This window comes from Carassius auratus, chromosome 31, assembly GCF_003368295.1.
Source record: "Carassius auratus strain Wakin chromosome 31, ASM336829v1, whole genome shotgun sequence".
Lineage (NCBI taxonomy): Eukaryota > Metazoa > Chordata > Actinopteri > Cypriniformes > Cyprinidae > Carassius > Carassius auratus.
The window spans coordinates 5430003-5453864 of record NC_039273.1 but is presented as its reverse complement, the minus strand read 5'-3'; the positions used below and the strand labels follow the sequence as shown (position 1 = coordinate 5453864).

Sequence of the window (23862 nt, the reverse complement as noted above, 5' to 3'; positions counted from 1 at the left end):
CAAAACCAGAGACGTGGAAGAAAACGGAAGACAACCATCAAAATGGATAGAAGAATAACCAGAATGGCAAAGGCTCAGCCAATGATCACCTCCAGGATGATCAAAGACAGTCTGGAGTTACCTGTAAGTACTGTGACCGTTAGAAGACGTCTGTGTGAAGCTAATCTATTTTCAAGAATCCCCCGCAAAGTCCCTCTGTTAAAAAAAAAGGCATGTGCAGAAGAGGTTACAATTTGCCAAAGAACACATCAACTGGCCTAAAGAGAAATGGAGGAACATTTTGTGGACTGATGAGAGTAAAATTGTTCTTTTTGGGTCCAAGGGCCACAGGCAGTTTGTGAGACGACCCCCAAACTCTGAATTCAAGCCACAGTACACAGTGAAGACAGTGAAGCATGGAGGTGCAAGCATCATGATATGGGCATGTTTCTCCTACTATGGTGTTGGGCCTATTTATCGCATACCAGGGATCATGGATCAGTTTGCATATGTTAAAATACTTGAAGAGGTCATGTTGCCCTATGCTGAAGAGGACATGCCCTTGAAATGGTTGTTTCAACAAGACAATGACCCAAAACACACTAGTAAACGGGCAAAGTCTTGGTTCCAAACCAACAAAATTAATGTTATGGAGTGGCCAGCCCAATCTCCAGACCTTAATCCAATTGAGAACTTGTGGGGTGATATCAAAAATGCTGTTTCTGAAGCAAAACCAAGAAATGTGAATGAATTGTGGAATGTTGTTAAAGAATCATGGAGTGGAATAACAGCTGAGAGGTGCCACAAGTTGGTTGACTCCATGCCACACAGATGTCAAGCAGTTTTAAAAAACTGTGGTCATACAACTAAATATTAGTTTAGTGATTCACAGGATTGCTAAATCCCAGAAAAAAAAAAAATGTTTGTACAAAATAGTTTTGAGTTTGAACAATCAAAGGTAGACACTGCTATTTTTTTGAACACACCCCTTTCAACTAATTGCCCAATTGCACAGCCTTAAGAGCGTGCATATCATGAATGCTGGGTCTTGTTTGTTTTCTGACAATCTACTGAACCTACTGGTAACTTGTTTGCCACGTAGCACTAAAAAATATACTAAAAACCTTGATTATTCTGGTTAGTCACATTGTACTGCTATTATTTTGAACAAAACTGTATATGCACATATATCCACATATAGGTTCTTTCCATGTGGGTATATCTTAGGCAATGTCATATTCAGTTCAGATCATTATGAATTTTAACATTCTTTGTGTTTTTCTCTGCCTGGACACTTTTTTTCTTGTGGACTTTTTATATATGCATCTGGACATGCTTTTTTCAGCTTGCATGAAACAACATGGCCCACATCCAAGGGTAAGTATAGTTGGTTGCATGACCCTGTTAGCCCCTGATAGTAGATGTGACACCATCTGCCTGCAAATAAACAATAAGATTCTTCACTGACGACAATTCAACATGATCTGTGTATTCTAGTGAAAAAAAGCTTTTTGTAAACAACATATGAAGCGCAGATATTTGACTGTATTATAGTAGACAGTGATGCACCAAAATGGCATCAACAAAAATTTGAACAAAACAGCATTTTCTGTTCAGGCTGAAATCGTTGACTTCCATGGCAAGTTTATTTTGTTCATGCAATACAGACTACAACAGGTGAATATGTCACCTGTGTGCACGATAGAGCTAGATTAACAATATAGATTTTCCGTTTTTAAATGATAATGATATGGATTATACAATGTCACCTTTCAAATTATGTAAATGTTATCCAAAAAACAAACAATACATGTGGTTTTGGCACTCTGTAATGTTGCGTGACAGATTGCTGTAGCACCTCAAGCAGCATGTGAAACAATGATCTCTTCCCCTTTACTATTAATTATACCGTAGCACAAAATAAGCATGAATGAACATCAGAAGTTCTGTTGAAAGAAACAGTACAACTTACAGAAATGTATCATGTCTCAAGTAATCACTCAAGTAGTATCAGGAAATCAATAAATCAGCTCGTAAACAATGTTGTGTAATTTTGTTATTATCTCAGGAAAGCCATTCAATGAGCAATTTGCTACTTTGTTACATATTAATCATATTTTACTCAACCTGTTGTCTTGTTTTGAATGAATGTTTGAAAAAATCCGTCATGAAAACTAGTTTTTATTACAGCCACCATTTTAATATTTATATTTCGACAGCAAATTAGAGTACAAATTTAATTCTGTTGGCAAATGTTGAAAAAAAAACAAACAAAAAAAAACTTTGGCTTAATGAAAACTTTCATTTTGGTAACTTCCATTTTGGTCTAATGAGACTTTTCATTTACAGGTGTTAAATCAATTTTGGTTCATCGCTAACAGTAGATATCTTACTATGTCTACTGAAAGGTTGAAATGGATTTATATTAGCATTTTTATTTTCCCTGTCTGCTGCATTTGACATCACATCACAGATTAAGGTAATGAAGATGCTAATGTTAGAGGCTATTTGAAAAAAAAAAAAAAAGACTAAAAGGCAATCTGAGGTATCAAGGCACAATTGATGAGGTCTCAAGTCTGCTGTACTGTCTAATCACATTCACATAAGCAGTGACGCACACTTTTAGTTTGTGATTTACTAAAGATTTGTGCATATAAAACATGCAAACCAGATGGCACATGCAAAAAAATAACAAATAAATAAATAAATAAAATCTCTTGTGTCTACTGAGGATTCTGTATTCCAGATATAGCACCAGATCATAGCGCCTGTTCTCTGTTTTAGCAGATATATCTTAATTAATATATTTTGGGAGCATGCAAAATGAAGGGTAGCTTCAATGCAAATTAATTAAATAGGACTTGCAAAGTGATTTATCACCCTTGGTAAAAACCAGAGAAAGCAACTGTGTGCAAATGAATACCACATTATATTAAAAGCACAAAATCTGAATGTAACATACAGTGTATGTTGTCATATTCAAACTTAAAACACATAAAACACATACTACTCTGCAAAACAGTACCTTTCCGGGTCCTGAATCTAAATTAGAAATATTTAAAAATACAAAATGTAAACTTTTTTGCAAGATCGAAACAACCACAACATAAAATTGAAACCCTAAATATACAAAATGAAACAAGTGCATATGTGGGTATTTGTGTTAGTCTATACCCATAATGCACACATACAATTTGATAGACTGCACAAGCCAGTTAGTATATTTTATTTGGGATCTTGCTAAATCAGGGCCTTAATGAGTAATATAATGTGAAATAAGACTCAGCCTTTCGTTTCTGAAAGCTACAGATTTGCTTCTGTTCTACAATGAGAGTTTTATTTCTGCTGAGGCAGCAGGCTTTTATTTACTGCTGTATTACAAAGCCGGTTTATCAGCTGCTGTGTTTTAATGATATTTAAATTAGCAGGAGATGGGTTTTGATAAGGACTTTTGTACAGATTCAACTGATTTCCTCGTGATAATTTAAAAACCACACTGCCTAGCCCATATCTGATGCCAAATGGTTAATTCGAACATAATGAAAATCAAAATAACCTTTCGCAAAGTGAGCCAAATGATTACATTTCGTCTTGTTAAGATCATCACACTGAAACCATTAAATATCTTCATTAAATATTTACATGTACATGAATGATGCGCGGTTCAGGGTTTTTTCCAACCCGCAGGTCCTGCTTTTATGAAAATATTTGGCCCACCCCGCAACTAAACAAAAATTTTCTTACCTGCCCCAACCCGACCCACAGGTTATGAGGCGGCCTATTATAATTCAGCTATCAAACTGCCCAGCTATTTCACTTCAGCACCGCATTTCACACAAATGAGGCTTATGTAGCCTGTGAAGTCTCAGTCCACAAACAGACGTAAATCGTCTGCAGATATAAGGTATTTCATTGCACTTTAACAAGTACCAGTATTCTGAATGGCCTATATATGTGCAATATTTTAAACGAGCCCTCACTAACTGAGTTTAATGCCACAGTTATGTTAGTATGCATCTCATTCATGTTTCTGTGGTGGTGTGTCGGTCACGTCATGCGGCGTGCTGTCCGGAGCACTGTATGACTGATGCATCAGTTCAATTCAACTTTACTCAAAATATATGAACTTACCTGTTTTGAATAGCATACTTTATATTTAACATGTTTGTTTATGTCCAATATAAGTGTTAAAATGTTCAAATGACATTATTGATTTTCACTGTTGACATTTAGATTGATAACTTCCGTGCGCAGATGCGGCAGATTTGTCACAGGACGCACAATATGACAGTTGCGTCCGACTATATATGAACTAGCTGTTTTAAATACAGTATTTTTATATTTAACATTAGTTTATCAGTAGGTTTGAAAGTACTGTATATTTGTACTGTATATTCTTGGTGATTCCATAGGCTCTCTCTTGGACACCTACATGGTTTAAAACACCAAACAGTTATGCTATGACAAGAACAAAGAGTCTCTCTCTTCCTCCACCCATGCACGATAATATCGTGTATCGTCGATCTGATCTTATTTGAAAAATGACCATATGGCAATATATAGTCAAATAAATAATAATAAAGCAACTGCATCCAGGCTGCTGAGGCTCAGTTTTGCAATTGTCTCCAAATTCAGATCCGTTTAAGTAAGCAAAGAAATGATGATGAATTGAATTTTTAAAGATTACAATAACAAGTTTATGGAAGTATAAAAATCAGTGTCAATAACAATAAAATGTTTGTCCTCAAACCTACTCACCCTGAGTTTCCAGGTTTTCACACAGCTCTGACTTGGCTTCTCCGTTGGGCCGCAGGCTGGCCTTAGGGTTGAACTTGTTAGACATGGTGGCGGCAGTGACCACAGCTTTCAGGCTGCGAGTGTTGCGTTTGGCCACATTCTGCTCAGGATGGAAGAGCACCACATAGACTTTTGGCATGTAGAGCATCCCCAGAGACACAGATGCGCTCAGACTCACCGAGATGGTCAGTGTGGTCGTTTGTATGTACATCTGTGAAACAAAATCACAGCACATGAAAATTAGAAATCACTGAGAACAAAGCAATTACTACACACCATACTGGGTTGTAATTGGTCAATCACTGCTTTCTGTGGCCAAATATTTGAGTATAATGAAACTGTATATTTTGCTGTTGCCCTGGGCAACCAATACCCAGCAGCGTGCTAGTTCTATATCACACCACAGTCTATTTCTTCAAACATAATCAAATCATTTTCACTGAAAACAATATTTTAAGTCCATTTATTTACTTATTTGGTAGGTAAAGGATAATACAGGTCATTTTCACAATCTTAAACCCTTTCAGGATGACACAATAGCTGCCTGCTTCACAGCGGGGTCCTTTTGGGAGTGTATTATGCAACAATGAAGACTTGTTCACGTGACCTGGGACATTCGTCTCATGAGGGCTGGTTGACATAATAAACCCTTAACAAACTGACACCGTCAATATGTCATGTTTCGAAAGAGTCATAACCTTGTGACTAAAAATGCCCAAAGCATCAAACACCATCACCACATTCAAACATGCATAATTCTCTACTGCATGATATGCAAATAACTAGAGTGTCAGAACAGAATACACAGAATTCATGATATAATTGGCATACGTACAGCATTTGCTGAGATTATGAAGTGTGAGAACCATTATAGTTGACTAAAACAAAAATTACGTTAATGTATTCTCTGAAACTTTAAGCTAGTTGTCAATTTCTTATTTTCATTTAGTTTAAGTACTAAAATAACTTGAGTACTAAAAAAAAAAAAAACTTAAAAGAAAAAACAAAACAAAATAATACATAAAAATATATGGACATATGTAAAAAAAAAAAGTAAATTACAAAAACATGACAAATTACTACTTTAACAAATATTTTAGTGGAAACAGAAAATATATAATACACACACACGCGCACACACATGCACGCACACACGCACACACACACACACACACACACACTTTTACCTAAACAATGAAAGGTAAATTATTATTTTTAACCAAGCACTTGTAACGACTCTGTTTGTGATATGTTTTCAGTGCCACACACACACACACACACACACACCAGCACTAATGGCTCAAGCCACTCCATGGCACTGCAGCGAACCCCCTGCTGTTGCTTTAGAATGCTGCTGCGTGTTTTGGCTCTGGTGGACGTGACCTCGTCTCTGGCTCCTCTGTGTGCTGTGATTAACTATGACTCACTGCTGTGATCTCCATCCAGAGGGACTGACTGGAAAGCAGTCTCAGCACAAGTTGACAGGAAGGGTTAGGACCACATCAGCTGTGCTGGGGCTCTTCTCGAAGAAGAGACAGATGGCTACCTCCCAGCACTGGCCACTAGACAATCCTAAAGTGTGCCATTGAAATATATATGAAATATAGTACAATATCTTTAAAAAAACAGTATTTCAGTTGTCTCAACTAGGTTGTTTCCACAATTAAATAATTGTCATTACACAAAAGCCAAATGTAGTGATTAAAATAACAGCTGAAAATATTTACAATATTTTTTATTTTTTTTTTACTGTAGATTCTGTTACCATTTGCCAGTCATTGTATGGCTGAGAGACTGCAAAAAAAGTAACTTAATTTGTGTTCTACTAAAGAAACAATGTAGCCTACATCTTGGGGGTAAGCAGATAAACATCTAATTTAAATTTTTGGGTGAACTATCCCTTTAATTTGAAAAACTAAAATGATTAAAATTAAAACTGAAATAAAAATAAAATTAAAGATAAATATAAATATTTTAGAAAACAAAGATTACAATAAATAAATAAATAAATAAATACATAAATTAACATAAACACACATATGAAAGATGTTGAATTATTTGTTTACCATATAATTCCTGAATGACAAGATGAATCTAGTGTCTTAAAATCTTGTCAAAGCTAACGATATACAGTGAAAATAGTTTGCAGTGTTTTACAAATAACTGCTACATAAAAAACATCTTTATTCGCAAGTCGTGATGGCTGGCATTATTCATTAGTCAGGCATCGACCAATTAAATGACTTCATTCACACAAAAGCCCCGCCCCCAGCTCTGCTCTCTCACATCTGCATATAAAAGTACACGAGTGAGTTTTGCAACAGGAGTACTTCAAAAAGAATAGAACTTGTACTGTCAGATATGAGAGGTTGTAAGTGACAACTTGACATGATGCAGTGAAACTGAAACAAAACAAGAGTATTTTGATTATTGCCTGTGTGCAAATTGAAATATTCAGCTTTTCACATCAGAGCTGTGAGTGCACTTTTTCAACTTACAAATACAAAAATTTATATGAATTAATAAGTTCTCACATTCAGATCAACAACCTCTCGAGTTTAGCTACTGATTTAACTCTATAGGATCAAGATATGTTGCTTGCCACAACTCAATATGAGGGAGGTCTAACACAAGGCCGTGGCTCAGACAATAGCTATAGTTGAATACAGTCACTGGCCACTTAAATAAAGTCAGCGCAGTCACAGTTCCAAATTTAAGAAGAAAATCTATTGAAGGGGACTAACAAATCACCTGAATGGAAAGCGAGTGCTCCATACATAGAGATTAAACCAGCCTGAAATTATTAGCTTTTGTCTATACACCGAAAACTCTCACTAATCTTGCTGAACCTGAAGTTGCAATTACAGTCACAAATGAGGATTTAATGACGCACATGACACATGATTCATAGTGGTATCTCATCAATGCCTCCACCTCAGGCTCTGTATGTGCAGACAGCGCACCTAAAATCTAATAAGGCTTGTGAGAAATACTAAGGTGGGAACTAGACAGTGAATCAGGGTTAGTCCTCTGAGACGTCTCTGTTGTCTCAACACATACAAAGTGTTCCACTTTTCTGCCCTCGAATTGAAACTACAAGTTAAAAAAAGGCTGCCGTTATTGCACTCCCACATATAAATGTACTTGATAAAATGTACACAGAACATCCACTTTTTCACCTGCTGCTGCCAAATTATCTCTTGGCATAAAGAACAAAAAATGAAATGCCATTTTTTAAATAGGAAGTAGGTCTAACATCAACATCAGGAGGGTAATGAACTGAGAAATACAATTTCCCTTGATCTTTTGACATATTAGATGTTGTACTATGAAAATATCCTATACGTTTCAGATCAGGTAACTTTCTTGTTAGACTAAAAACAGCTCATATTGAAGCCAATCTGTGAAAACAACATGTTGTGGAATGTGCCACTTTATGATGTCATAGTGTGGCTAAACCCCACCTTCTACATCACTCTCTGTTTAGCCCATCCCAATGATTTGCGCACTTAGAAGCTAAATAACAATGAGAGGCAAACGCAGGTCTATGCAGAAACAACACGATAAAGATAGCTTTGAAGACAAGATGCTGTGCAGTACCAAGTTGTGGAAAAACTTTTGCATTGCTGCCCTTCTGATTCCAACATTAAGAAAGAGTGGATGAAGTTTATTTTTAATGAAGATCCAGACCACATCAGTAAGAATCTGGTCACTTTATTTTACTGCGAAATTATTTACAAACAAGTGTTGAATATTATTTACAAAAAAGAGATGAAAGTGTTGCGTTTTAAACCTAAATCAGAATTCCGTCCATCTATGAAGGTTGTAGACTGTCAAACAAACGTGCAGAAATTTTCATCTATGTGCTGGGCACATAACTGACCTTTTGAACTTGCAATATATAAAACTCTTAGCCAATCACAGCAGTGGTTGGGGAGGGGGTCAAAAACTTAAAATATCCTATTACTTCTAAATTCTGATGTTTTTTATGTACAAATCTTGATAACATTATAAGTGGACCTCAGGCAACAGCACAAAATAATAAAATGTTAAATAATTTAAAATCCTTTAATATGCGGCATACCAAAACAAACAATAGATTTAATTTGACAATATCTTGCCTAATCAAAGCAAGGCTTGTTGGAGTGAAAATTGGAATGCTCCACATGAAAACTTTGGACTTTACTGAAAATTTGCATGGATCAAGGTCATCCCTGAATGTTGTACAGAATTAAATGTATATGCCATTTTGTCAAAGGAATAGTTCACCCGTAAATTCAAATTTGCTGAAGATTTACCCTCACACCATCCAAGATTATCCAAACTTCATCTACTACTACTTCATCAGAACAGATTTGGAGAAATTTATCTTTACATCACTTGCTTGCCAATCGATCCTTTGCAGTGAATGGGTACCGTCAGAATGAGAGTCTGAACAGCTGATAATCCACAATAATCCACAAGCAATCCACCTGACTCCAGTCCATCAATAAAATGTATTGTGAAATGAAACGTTTTGTGTTTGTAATAAAAAATTCCATCCATATGACTTCAAACCGTTGCTATCTCTATCCATAATATTGCTTTCTTCCAGTGAAACAGTAGTCTCACCTGAATCAGGAAAGAAATATGCACAAATCAAGCACAGTTTACATGCAAAAAACCATCAGTAGGTTAGTTATGTATAGGTAAAATATTATGTGAAGCATTTGTGTAGTCTGTATTCTTTAGCTTATGCACTGTATAGGTAAATATTTATATGTAGTATATTTATAGTCAAAATCTGTTAGTAGGTTAGTTGTGCATAGGTTTATACTGTTTTACTTCATTGTTGTATGTATGTAGCACCATGGTCCTGTGAGGCACAACATTTCATTTCACTGTATGTTCACACATGTAGCGGAATGACAGTAAAGCTCAAATTGAACTTGAACTTGAAAAAAAGTCGAAAACAAATAAGTTAGTGGATTTTAATGTGAGAGGACATCAAAGTCCAGGGGATGGACTTTTTCACTGGAGGAAGCATTACTGTGGATTATGTTTATTAAGTTATGTAATGTTTATTACAAACACGCAACATTTCACTTTACAAGATGTTCATTCTGATGGCACCCATTCACTGCAGAAGATCCATTGCTGAGCAAGTGATGTAATGCTAAATGTCATGCACCTGCCTTCACAAGGTGCTGATTTAGGTGACAACAAATGAATGGCAGACTTTAACACGAATGTCAAAGAAACTGACATTTAACAGTGGTCAGGGCCCACTGCTACTACACTGTCACATCGTTGACACACACCAGTATTTAAATAAGAGATGTTGACCTCACTCAGAAAGAGACAGTGATTACTCTGTCAGCAGCACAAAGGAGGAAAACCTCTGCAAGTGAACCCTAATGACATGATGGCACTGTAATGATAGCTTCCAGTTTTGGAGGGCAGAGATGCACACAAATAGCAGTCAGTGTACAGTGAAATGCTTGACTAAAGATATTATCAAGCTTCCTCAAAGCCAAGATGAGAGAGGTTGTAATAACATCCAGCATCAGAAAGAAAGGTTTGTAAGTTTTGCTTATAAAGTTTTATTGCACAGTATGATCTTTAATGTCAACTTGTACAGGCACAGCAGATAAAAGCAAGGCATCTTTTCACATAATCTGGCCCATTTACATCAATGAGAAGTTTTGAATTAGTTTTAAAGTAGAAAGCCTGAAATAATATTTTCCTTTAAGACATACTCCAATAATATAATAAACCATTTATAAGTTTCATTATTTGAATTAATTACACATACATTTGATAACTAAAAAAATATGATTTAACCATTAAAACTGAAAATTTGAATGCACAAATTAAAACAAAGAAAGAAAAAATTAATAAATGGAAAAATGACCGATTTTTTCACGTAGTATACACTTTTTGCCAGCACTTATTATATTAAAGATGAAAATCTGTTTAATTGGATTCATTTGATTGCTTTTTTTATCTATTATAATCCACACTTTAATTTTTAAGATGCAGAAAATGACTCTTTTTACTGAACTTTTATTTTTATTTTAGACATACAGGTTTTTATCAATGGTAAGATTTTGGGCATGCATTCAAGTTCTCCCAACAAAGCAACTAAAAATCCATCTGGATTATTCTAAAATCCAGGAAGGAAGCATGCTAAAGTATTTAGAGCACAATGAGGCCTACCTGCCAGACTAGCAAATTTGAAAATCTTTAGGTTAAACCACAATAAGATGACCTCTCGATTAATCATTTGACAGGCTGATCATATTCAGCAGGGACCAGACCAGCTGCCAACATTCAAATGCTCCAGAAAGCCTCCGAAGACATTCATTATTCACTTTGACATAAGATGACAAACAACTGATGGAGCCGGCATGCTGATGAGGAGTCTGGCAGAAATGGTGTGACAAGTGCACAGGCAGCGAGATAAGGTAAACCACAGGCCAGGAGGAAGTGAGGCATTTAATTGCTCTAAAAAGACATGTCATCTCTGACTCACCAGGCTTTATTGTGCTTGCCAGCTTGGATGATTTTGATGTGCTCTTGTTTTGATATGTTAATTCCCCTCTGAAAACACTGTTTGTTGCGCACACAGTGGTGGGATTTTGTCATGATTTATTTTCTGTTCAAAACTAATTGCTAAAACTGATTCGTCAGTCCTGTGATGTACAGAGAAGGATTACACTCAAACTCTGATTATATACTGTAATTTTCTTTGGTAACTATATTACTTTATACAAATCATATTGCATTGCATGTAAACAATATCACTTGTTCTACTGCAACAAAAACTTAATAAACCAGCAAACAGTAATACAAAAATGTAATAGTTTAATTTATTCATGATGCAGTGCATTCTGGGAAACTAAACAGCCAACACAAAACTGGAGTAGCCTCTAGATCAGGTCTGTATTTGCTCGTTTGCTAAAATGTAAACCATATCATCACAATTTAAAATGTCCAAAAAACACTCAATTAATGTCTTCTGACATAAAGCTAAAATCTCAAGTTTAAAGAAGCCATTCATTTATAAGAACCCGACACATTTTTAATTTCATGACTTCATTCCTTCATGCTTTTTTACTCATCATATAACTATCCAATTGTGAAAAAACTATTCCAAGATACAAATGAGACAGACTGCAATCTGGTCATAGACTTCTTAAAGAAAATTGCACTAAAAATGTAAAAATGTCTGTGAAAGGACATCAGCTAAATGACCAGTAATACTGTAAATTCACGCTAAAACCTTTATGGCACAGATCAAAAAAGCAGGTGTCTAGGAAATGCAAGGGGGAAGTGAAGAAAAAGCAGGGTTACAGTTACCATTGTTATGATTTTCTCTAGTCAGCAGAAATATAGTTATTTCTTTGGGATTGGTGTAGGCAGAACATAGTCTAAGTCAACATGAAATTACATAAGTCAGTTCATACAATTTTATATCTGAATGAGTCATTCAAACAGCGGTTAAAAAGGCACAGTGGGAAACTTGAGTTTAAAGCAGTAATGGCTCCCTACCAACAAGTATAACAATACTCACATTGCTGAAATTGCTTGTTCAAGGCTTTGCTAAGGGAGGCACTAATTAAATAAAACTCAAATTGAAAAAGGAGAAAGCCCTTATCTTAAGCTTCAGAAACAGAAGGTCCCAGGTTTTCTAATTGAAATGAGTAATGCAGCCAATGCCAGGGTAGTTGCATATATAATTCGGCCTCAAAATGAAGAGCCTTTTTGCTTGGTATTCTAAGTCAGTTGCTGCTTGTCAATTGATTACATCATCTACAGAAAGCTGATGCTCAATCTCCTTGCTATTTTCAAAGCCTCTTTTATCTTTGAGAGCACAGTGCTGCATGGGCAAAAGAGAATGCTTGTGTTTTCCTAGCTGCACATGTCCTTTTCAGGATTCGAAGGAAACCATTTGAGTTCTTCGCTGCAGCGCACCTCATAATTCTCACTTTCTCTTTGAAATAAACAATGTGTTCTACTGCTCTGCTTGATGTGAAGCCCAAATGAACATAGTCAATTTGTTCCCGCTGGTCTGTTTTTTGCTGAAAACAGACCGCACTGAATGGCATGTTTTGTCGGAAGCTGGGGCGGTAAATGCTGTCATTACTTTAAAACGTTTGATTCGCAAGGTCTTAAGGAATTGCACTCAGTCATCGGCTCTTACCTTTTCTGTCGACTGAGATGTCCCGAAGAAAATGGGGATGAAAGCAAGCCAGATGATGCAAGTGGTGTACATGGTGAAGCCGATGGGCTTGGCCTCATTGAAGGTCTCGGGAACCCCACGTGTCTTGATTGCGTACACCGTGCAAGTCACCATCAGCAACATGCTGTATCCCAGGAGGCAGATGAGTGACAAGTCTGATATGTCACACTTTAGGACTCCGCGTGTCATCTCGGGATTTGCTGTGCGCTGGTCCTCATAGTCAATGAGAGCTTGGGAAGGGTCCACTGCGAACCAGATGCACACCCCTAGGAGCTGAAGGGAAATCAAGCTGAAGGTGATTACCAATTGCGAAGCTGGGCTGATAAAGCGTGGCGCGCTCACTGTCATCTTCCCCTGCTCAAAAATCCGATAAATCCGATTGGTTTTGGTGAGCAGCGCCGCATAGCTGATGCTCATTCCGAGCCCGAGGAAAATTCGCCTCAGCGAACAGATCCCTACATCTGGGGTTGAGATCATCAGGAAGGTGGTGGCGTAACACAAAAAGATCCCCGTAAGCAGGACGTAGCTGAGTTCACGTCCGGATGCCTTAACAATCGGTGTGTCATTGTAGCGGATAAAGGTGACCACAACAAAAAGAGTGGCTATGATGCCGAGAATAGCGATCAGGACTGGTATGACCGCCCAGGGTGAGCTCCACTCCAGCTTCACAATTGGAATGGGCTGGCAACCTGTGTGATTCTTGTTAGGTCTTAAATCAAAGCGGCACATCTTGCAGGTGTAGAGATCATGCTGATACTGGTAACCATCGCAGAGCTCACAGACCCAGCAGCAGGAAGAGCCCTTAACGATTTTCTTGCGCTTTCCAGGTTCGCAGGGCTGACTGCAGATGGAAGTCGGCACCTGCTTCTCTCCACCTGGCCACTGCATCGCCCGCATCTGAATCACAAAAAAAAGAAAAAAAAAAACAGTATTTACCATCAATCTCGGCTAAAGACGAAACAACATTTAACGTTTCAGATAAGTGTTTTCATTTCCTCATCTATTGACTCATTAAAAATAAGTCTTGGGTATCTCAAAGGAGCTATTTAAGCAGTTTTCCTCAAGGCTATACTTCAATAATTTTTCGTAAGCGATGTGTGCATCAAGTTCACCAAAAAGTGAAAACATTGTCATTGTTTGCTCACTCTCACATCGCTGCAAACCCATATGCTGCCTGTTAATCTGTGGAACACTAGAGAATATTTTTTTGTGGGAGAAATGATTATGCAGCTCTTGTTATAAAATCACAACATAATGATCAGAAACAGTAATGAGTGGTCTTTTTGACTTATGTGCTATAATCTAAAGCAATATGTTTGAAGAAAAGATCAAAAAAATGTATTATACTAATAATACTAGCACTAACGTCACATATGGTATATCGTTCTCACTTTTGTACAATGTGACATGCTGGTTTGAAATTCTGGACTCGAACTTAAAATTATAATGACATTAATTTTGGTCTGTCACACAAAGCAATTTAGAAGACTTATAAAGATTATTTTACCATTGCTTTTGTGTTGGACAAGAATAATAACAAAGTACAGGTTTGGAATGGTATGAGGGTGAACAAACAAGACAAGATTTTTTATTTTTATTTTTTTTTTGGGGGGGGGGGGTCTCAAATATACTTACATTTAGGTAAAGTTGATCAGTCCAGTGGCCGATGGTTTTGTATTCTGCTGTTTTGTTCTTTATCTGGTACTGGTAGATATCGTAACGGCCTGGGGCATCTCCATTCTCATTGAACTGCACCGGATTGCCAGCAATGCCTGAAGATGTGAGCAGAGAAATTTGATTAAAGGATGCAAAAAGTGTTACACAATATAGCTTCACAGTAATATGCAACCGCTCATGTACAGACATATCCAGGTCAACGTCCAAAATCAGTGAACGAAAATCACCTGAGATTGATGGTGAACTGGAAACTGCTATATGTTATGCTGGACTAAATGTGCTAGCAGTAAATTTTAAATGTATTGCTTTAGTGGTTACCTATTGCTATTATCTACGCTATAGTAAATAAAAATTAGCTTTTCAAAAACACTTATTTGTGAAATAACTATAAGCATTGTATGTAAAGGAGAAAAAAGAACCTCATATATATTTAGCTCTGTAAAAACAAGTCAAAATTTCCTTTGCAGATATCTAACCTCAAGTACATTGAGAGCAATTTCCATTTTGCGAGAGCAACAGCTTATGGAAGGAGGCAGGCGAAGTGGGCAGGATAACAATGGTGCTGCATCCCATGATGCATTTTAAATTAGGTGACTTATTCTGTGGGAAACCCTACTGTCTCAGGCTTTAAAGTTTTGGTTAAGCTATCTGTATTCCAAGCACCTGACTGTGTTCAACATAATTCCCTGGACCTTGCACAGCCTAGTCTACCCAAACAATAGAACAAGAAATTCTGTTTTCACTACTTGTGTTTGGGTTATAACCATTCTGAGGCACAAGAAATTCTCACTGAAATCCACATGAAATTCTCACTGAAATCTAAGGTTGATTATCAGCAATGGTGGATTTCTGTTGATGAGTTTCCATTTTTCTTTGTGTAGTCTTGGAAGTTATGAGAGGTTTATTTGAGACTCTGATGAGTCAGCCGATCTGGATTAAGAAATTGATTTTTTACAGACATGCTTAGTGGCTGTGCAGCTCACCATATAATGCAGATAGATGTAAATGATTATGAGAATTTCATAAGGACACAATATCCATCAAATCAAGAGGGTGCACATGAAGTGATTGAGATTCTCAAAGTATGCACTCAGTTAGTGACTCACTGAGGCATATGACCTCACCATACAGTTTGAATTTATTATCAGCGGTGCTCAAACTTGAGCCTAAATACTAAATGCCTGTGCACAGTGTGTAAAAATTAAAAAAAAAAATCTGTACATTTTCGCCAATTTTGCTGATTTTTTTCAGCCCCTTTGCAACCCTACTTGGCATTTTAATGAAAAAGGAATCTCAATCTTTCAAGTCAATCAAGTTAGGAAGCATATACGGTATATGGAGTTTGTCCATCACTACCATTTTTAAAACAAGGAGGAACATCACAACATTAAACTGCAGCAGCTACAGCAGTATTGTACAGTATAAATACATTTGTATTTGTATAGTACATTTATCTGTAGAAATGTGTTACATGTAAACTGAAAATTCACAGTTGAGCAATAGAAAGACATGCAAGAAAACAGTTGTAGCTTACATGATGACAGAAACACTTTTTATTTTGGTGACATTGGCCAATTCACTGACAAAATATCTAGGTTGTGAAGCTTAAATTAAATGTTTTGGGTGAGATACTACATTTTTCAGGCCAACTGTTCCTGGAAGCAGTTGTGAAAATTGCACTTACAGTTTAGAGAATGTTTAATGTTTTAAAGAATATGCCAAAGCGATTGAGAAAAACTGTAAAAATCTAGTTACTAAACATGATATAGACACAGCAAACTTGCAGAAATCGACTTCTGTTTATTATTCAGTATAGGGTTCTGACTGTACCAGGAAGATGCCACTACACAGTCCCCAGACATATATCCTTATTAGAGCCATAAGTGTACTCCACAGCATCAAAGGGTTGAGAGTTTTCTTCTGAGGTTAATTTGATGAGACATTGTGCAGCACTTCAAACAATGGGATCAGGGAGAAACACAGGTAGACTGAGCTTACCACTCGACCAAGAGATCCTTCTCCAACCATAATATTCAGCAGAGAAGACGCATGGTCACTGTCAGCATCACAATGAGTCTGTGCCCTAAAGACTACTGAAAACCATTCTGATAAAATGATAAAATAACAGAACGATAGATAGAATGATAGAACAAATGAAAGTTTGAATGATAGAACAATAGATAGACAGACAGACCGATATTGTAGATAGATAGATAGATAGATAGATAGATAGATAGATAGATAGATAGATAGATAGATAGATAGATAGATAGATAGATAGATAGATAGATAGATAGATAGATAGATAGATAGATAGATTTATCTTAATGAAACTGAAAATGAAAGTGTTCTGTCATTTTTCACCAGCCATCAGCAGGAATAAAACAGCCATTTACGTATGCTGGAGGAAATGTGGAGGAAACCAGCAATCTGAGCTTTGGAGGCAAAGCCTGCAGTTTAAAGGCCTCACACTCAGTAGACTTACAAAGAAGAAACCACTTTGGGTGAAAGTGACGGCTACATGGACAGAAAAGTGATGGGCCGCCTCGTTCAATCTCAGCCCATTCAAGCCTCTAACCTCACTCAAAGTCGTGTGGAAGGGGAGGATAGGGTTGTGTGTGGAAAAGTAGCACTGCAAATGTGCAATACGGAGTTACAAGACAGCTTGGGCTACATACAGTAGGTCTCAAATCTTGCAAAGATGTTGTAGCCGATCTGACTCGAACCAGACAAATTAAAGAGTCGATCAGGGCTGTGGTTGAAACATGAGCCAAATTCCTCAATAAGGCAACAGGAAGTCAACTTCTGATTCTGTGCCACAAGTCCCAAAGCAAGATAACCAACCGATCAACGCTTTCACAGAACAGCTTTCAACATTAACACCACTAGAACAATTATTGACAATTTTAATTCGGAGAAGAGATTTTCAAACGACAACTGAACTTCCAGCAAATCAGTGACATCAGGAGACAACTTTACACAGGCAATGTACCTCCAGACTCAGACATTTGAACAGGTGTATCTAATATAATTTTAACCTCATTGAGGAATTCAATGCGAGGGTTAATTAAGTGATTGATGGTTGTTCATGTCTATGCAATTTCACGTATTGCTGTAAACTTGGGATTCCACATTTCCATTCTCTTAAACTCATCTTTCCCTAACTTTCGACCTTCCTGCAACTTGTGTGAATGTGTGAGTGTGTGCGTTTGTGTGTTAGATTAGTTTATATGTCTTAGATTTATCTAATAAAGCCTTATTCATTTTGAAAAGAGAAGTATCTTGTGTTTTGTGCTTACAAGTTAATGTCTTAAACTGCCGATCTTGTTACTGTGCTAATTGATAGTGTTTTCACTATACTTTGGATATTAATATCCAGCGCAAATTTGATGTTAAATGGCTCATTCAGTGAATCGCAGGGTGTCTCAGTGATCAGCCGTGAAACAGTGATTCTGTTCAAATTCCCTTTAAATTCTTAAATGATTCCCTTTGAGCTAAATTGACCCGTTTCCCTTACAAAGTCCTTCCCATCAGGCTCATGGTTATATAGCAGTAAATTGCTGCCAGACATTGGATCTCAGCTCATCTGCTGCAAACGTCTGCCATGGCCACTTCTGATCTGGCAGGAGAAGTGTTGCAAACTGATTGCATTCTGAACTCAATTATAATTATCAACATATCTGTTCATTAACAGGAATGAACAGAAAGTTGACACTGAGTAATACAAAAGCTGTTGTTTTTCTGTAAACAGGGTTATATGTGTAAGATTAAACTTTCCAAGCCAGTATCTAATGATGCAAGAGTCCAAGACTTGGATGTAATAAGTGTTTGTAAAGTGTCTTTCAACATGAAAATAACATTAGCATAATTAAAGCTGGAATAATATATAAATATATATATGTTGGTACTCCACTTGTTTAAACACTTAGGGTCCAAATATCAGACTCCACATTACAAATCTGAGAATAGTGGTCATCATTTTTTTTTTTTTATATAAACATCGAATTAACTAGAAATATGAAATTGAGCATGTGAACTACAGTAGGCTACTCCTCAGATGTTCATACTGGAGAACATGATCAGCTGTAAGCAGGATCATAAACTTGTGGAGAACATGCAGCTCAAATACTGTTGTTAGTAAAGGAGTCATTAACTGAGAAATCAAATTGCCCTTGATCTTTTGACATTTCTTTTTAGTTTAAAAACAGCTTTTATTCAAAGCAAGCTCAGAAAACGACTCGTTTTGGAATTTGCCACTTTTTGTTGTAATAGTCTGGCTAAGCACTGCCTCCAGAGGAAAAGATCAACACCTGCTTCTACGACACTAGAGAGACGCAAACACAGGGTTACTCCATCAACAGAACCATATAGATGACATTACATGGTTACAAGACATGGTTACATGTAGTTCAAGTTGTAAAAAATATCTTTCTATTGCCTTCCTTGTGATCATAACATGTCTACATTGTATGTGAGCGCTGTTACATTATACCACAAATCCATTTCTCTTTCAGGTGAGAAGTCATAATACTTCTATGTCAGAAACAGAGCGGGACATCAATTTACTGTTTGAGATTTGTTGTGTCTATCCACCCTGAATCCAGTGTAGACAGAATCACTGATTATAATGGGTTTTGTTGTCTATAGTTGCATTGTGATGTTCAAGTTCAGTGTAAACACAGGGTTAAATTAGCAAAGAGCTCCAGATCGAGTCAGTGAAACACTGCTTGTCGGTTTGTTTGTTTTATTTTGAAACAGATTCATTTTCAAACAAGACAGTATTGTGCAGGCTGAATCTGACTTGGGTGGATTCAACAATAATGTTGCAACACATAAGTGTGAATAAAAATGCTTTTACCACTATTGCATTGTCTGTTCTAGACCGTTTAATATACTGAGTGTTTATACTAGGTTTTTAACCAAAATGACCCATTAATAATTAATAAACACACACACACACACACAAACAAAACAAAGCTTGCTTGGTGGTTCAAAAAGTCAGACATTTGCTTAATTTATACATGGACAGAATAAGCAACAATATATACCGAAGCTAAAGTAAAGGGCAACCAAACAATACCAAGCCATCAAGCCACCGATTACCGACTCCTTCCGATCACTGAGTACAATTCATTAAAACACCAGTTCTTAACAGACGTTATTGACACAGTGAAACTCAGTAGAGAATAATTTAATCAAATGCACTAATAATTTAACCCCTTTAAGTGCGAACATCGCTGACGGCCCCAGTTTATTATTGTTTCACTTTCACAGCACATTAAACATCACGGTCTTACTTCATCTGGACAAACTGTGCATCAATTGAAAGTTTAAAGACTCTAGTTTCGATATTTGACCAATATTTTGATAAAACATTGTTGCAGTGACAGATATTTAGTGATTTATGTCAGAAGTGCAAAATAATAAATCCGTATTATGCCACATTTTGAATAGAAATTAATCACTAACTAATATTCAGTCACGTCAAGAGCGGTTTATTTGTGTTCACATAGACTCACTGAACAGCGTCAATAAGGATTTATAGACAAAAGATGCATATCTGCGGAGATATATGGATATTTTTTACTGATGTTTACTTCATATTTCTTCAGACAGAATCGTCATTTCTATTCATTTTCCACGGATTTACGCGATCTGATGATAAACAGTCTCTCCCAGCGATCTGTGTGTGCGCAGTGGTGTCAGCTCGTGTGGTGTGTGACTCAGACTCTGATTGGGCCTTGCCAAATGTCAATCTTACAGTGTCATATATGGACACCGTCACATCGTGTCACATGCTTCCTGCACACTTCCTGGTAGTTATCTGGCCAAAACAACACTGAAACACCTCTGTACACACGAAATATCCAAATAATAAACCCGCGATTACGATAGTAAAGCTTGGTATGAGAATTTCTTGAGATCTGGGGCGTTTTAATAAAAAAAAATCGAAAATGTACATGGGAAATGCTAACTTGTGCAGCGATGAAAAAGGCTAAAAATAACATATTTTTACAACAGTAAACGACCAAATTCCATCCCTGATCGCTAAAGGAAGTTATTATAAACACTCGATCGGGGTTTAAAGTGAGTTTTGAGTAAAAGTGTGTTAATAATTTAATAAATTGTCTGCTGTAGCTAGATGCTAACGTTAGCTACAATGCTACTAATAGCAGGTGCTTTTCTTCTTCATAATGCATTTTTGTCTCAATAATTCACGTAAGGTCGTAAGAAAATGTTTTGTTGTATTTTTATAGTAAGACTTTTGATAAATAAGGGCTAAATGCAAAGAGAGACTGAAGTGAGATCGCTGCTTTGTTGCTTTGTAAAGCCTGAAAAACCACAATCAAGGCTAATAAAGGTGGAATAAAAACAAAAGAATAATGATAAAAGAATAATGCGGATAATGTGTCGTACCTGGCGGAGGTGTGAAAGACTCGTTTGGTGAGAACAATACAATCATGAAACGGGCAGTTTTCACAGCCAAACACACATATAAAACACACATCAGTGTTTACATGTGAGATCTTACAGAGATGACAAGGACCATAAATCAATCTGATTAGCCTTCTCTAAAAACACACATGACATGGCCTTAGAAAATATTTCATAAAATTCACAGTTTTACAGATTCGATTATGACATTTTTTATGAAGTTTTGGAAGACTTGTGGCCTTAGCTACACTGTGTTTTCAAACTCATTTCCTACATCAACATTTTTTTAAATACATTTAAAACATATGTTTTTAATATTTTTATTTTTGTTTTTATTTTTGAGCTTATATATCTCTATTATCATAACAGTCTGAGTGATTCTGATTCCTGACAAGTAAACTTTAAAGTGTCAGCTTTGTGAACAAAGGTTGATTATGTATCTAGTCAGAAAGAATCATGAGCAGAAACCTTTTTATTTTGGGTATGTCATTTCTGTCTCCATGCCAAAAAAGGGGGGTTGCTAGTAAGGGGTTAAGGGCACTTGGTCGGAGAACCATATGACAGATCGATTTACATAACTTGTTGACCCAGTTAGGGAAAAAAAAAAGTTTATGACTCTGAAGTCATATTCTATTAGTCGGTTACACTTCAGAACAGTAGGCCACATCATCATGGTCCTCTGAGTAAATGTTAATACTCAGTAAATTAATTAGTCATACTGCCATTGATAGTCCAGGAAGAACATGTCCAAAGGGTGTTGTGAGCCCACTGCAAACTGCTTTAATTAACACATACATGGCTCAGGAGCAACCTTGGCTAGGGTACGCTAATATCAAAATAGTTTTCAGGGGAGCAGTTTGTTGTTCCTCAGGGCTTCTGTTGTTTCTCACAAGTCTAATCCATTCCAGCAGCTAATCTTTGTTAAACCATTTGTTGACAATTTATGGCCAGGGTGGGGCTTTAGTAAAACTTTTAAAAAAACGCATCCTGTGAGAGAGCCATTTTAAAATGGTTATGGCGTAATAAAGAAACTTAAATTCCCCATCAGAGGCTAATTATGCAAAAAATCCCTTTTCTTGAGCACCCATAAACAGATGTTTGCTCTTGTGCTGGTAGGTCTGTCAAAAGACAAACAGAAGAGTGTTAAGGTAAGCTGCTTACCTGCTATCTTGACATTGCGGATGTATTTTAGCAGGAGGGCTCCATCAACTGGGTCCATTTTGGAACAGAGTCCCACCTTGCCAGGGCAGAGGTCTTTGTGCATGTTGTGGAGGGCGTGCGCCATTGTGTACACTGCATCAATCACGAACATCACCTTCCCTTCTTGCTCGTAGGATGAGTCTTTTCCGATCCGCTCTTGATCTGACAGACGAAAGAAAAAGTTTAAATCAACATCGACTGACTGAATGTCACACTTACTCCAGGAGAGCAATGGAAGAGACTGATGTTGCACAGCTTGATACTTTCTACACTGAATGTGTCAAAGTTCCTTGCCACCCCAGAGTCTTCACTTATCCTCAACCAATCTGTGAGCTCGAGGCAACACTTTGGGAGAATTTTTGAATTTAATAAAATAATAAAAGAAATAAAACGCATAAAACAATAAAATGTTTTGAAATGTTCTTTACCTGGGGTTTATCTCATCTAAAAATATATTAAATAGAATAAAAGAATAAAAATAATAATAAAATTAAATTGAATTAAAAATATAGTTTTGTTCAGAATTATTTAAAATATGCTATGTTATGTGAGTCAATGTAAGGCAAGTTATTTATGTAATATATATTCTTATGTAATAGCTATTCATAAACCAAGTTGATAAAAAAGTTGTTAAAGGGAAAAAAAAATTAATTGACAGGCAAGTAGTTGGCATTTATTTGATTTTACAGTTGTACTGTTGCAATGTGAAAAAACATATATTTTAAATAACTGCTACAGAGCTCGTTACATGGCTGGGGTCTTTGGGGGTAATCAAATATCTACAACGTGCCATGACTTGTCATCTCACATGTTCAGTTATCCAAGTCCCATATATTGCTCTTCATTCCACAGATACATGAAAGAGGTCTGGTAACACACGAGGGTGTAATAATAGACAGGGAGACAGCAAGCAAGATTAATTATCTCTCAGCACTCATCTAATCATGCCAGACAGATGTATATTCATTAGAGCTGGAGTTGCTCAGCTTGGGCTTTTTTTTTTTTTTTTTAATTGCAAAGGAGCTGTTTCAATTATGACCATGCTAGAACAAACTGGGGAGATAGCTGTCAGATGTCAGGCTGGCAGATTGCAGGGTACACTCTTCAGAATAAAGCCAGTACTATTATCATGTTACTGCCAGCAGTTACAGTAGATTTACAGTATTTAAAACAAAACAATTGCACAAACCAAAAGAGCAATCATTACTTTATACAATGGGATGTTTTTCAGGTTAATGGCATTTTGTGCAGTATTGTTAAAACACCATTGCTTTTTCTCTTTTACGCAATACTCTTTTCTGGTTTGCCCAAGAGAAACCCATCCATACCCATACATCTGCAAACCCTCTTTATCTTAACAAAGCCACTGCATGTTTTTTTTTTTTTTTTTTTCTAAAAGCTGCTGTTAGTAAAGAAATGTCTGTCCCATTCTTCTTGGGTTTCTAATCACCAGCACTTCAGCTTTGCCTTAAAGCCAAAGGCAATTTAACATCCTCGTTAGTCCCTTTGCATCTTGAAAACCCTAAATTAAAGAGGCATGTTATGCTTGT

At 36.7% G+C, this 23862-nt stretch overlaps 1 protein-coding gene across 3 annotated transcripts in view; it reads right to left on the bottom strand.

Annotated features, from left to right (window-relative positions):
* The window catches only part of LOC113050306 (metabotropic glutamate receptor 4-like), a 143689-nt gene that overhangs the window by 9700 nt on the left and 110127 nt on the right, over window positions 1-23862 (bottom strand). For all 3 annotated transcript variants that reach the window (XM_026213147.1, XM_026213145.1, XM_026213146.1), the window contains exons 7-10: window positions 22274-22474; window positions 14636-14772; window positions 12962-13897; window positions 4738-4987 (exon numbers count right to left, since the gene is read on the bottom strand). In XM_026213147.1, the coding sequence (XP_026068932.1) occupies window positions 4738-4987; window positions 12962-13897; window positions 14636-14772; window positions 22274-22474 (1524 nt within the window). The remainder of the gene's footprint in view (window positions 1-4737; window positions 4988-12961; window positions 13898-14635; window positions 14773-22273; window positions 22475-23862) is intronic.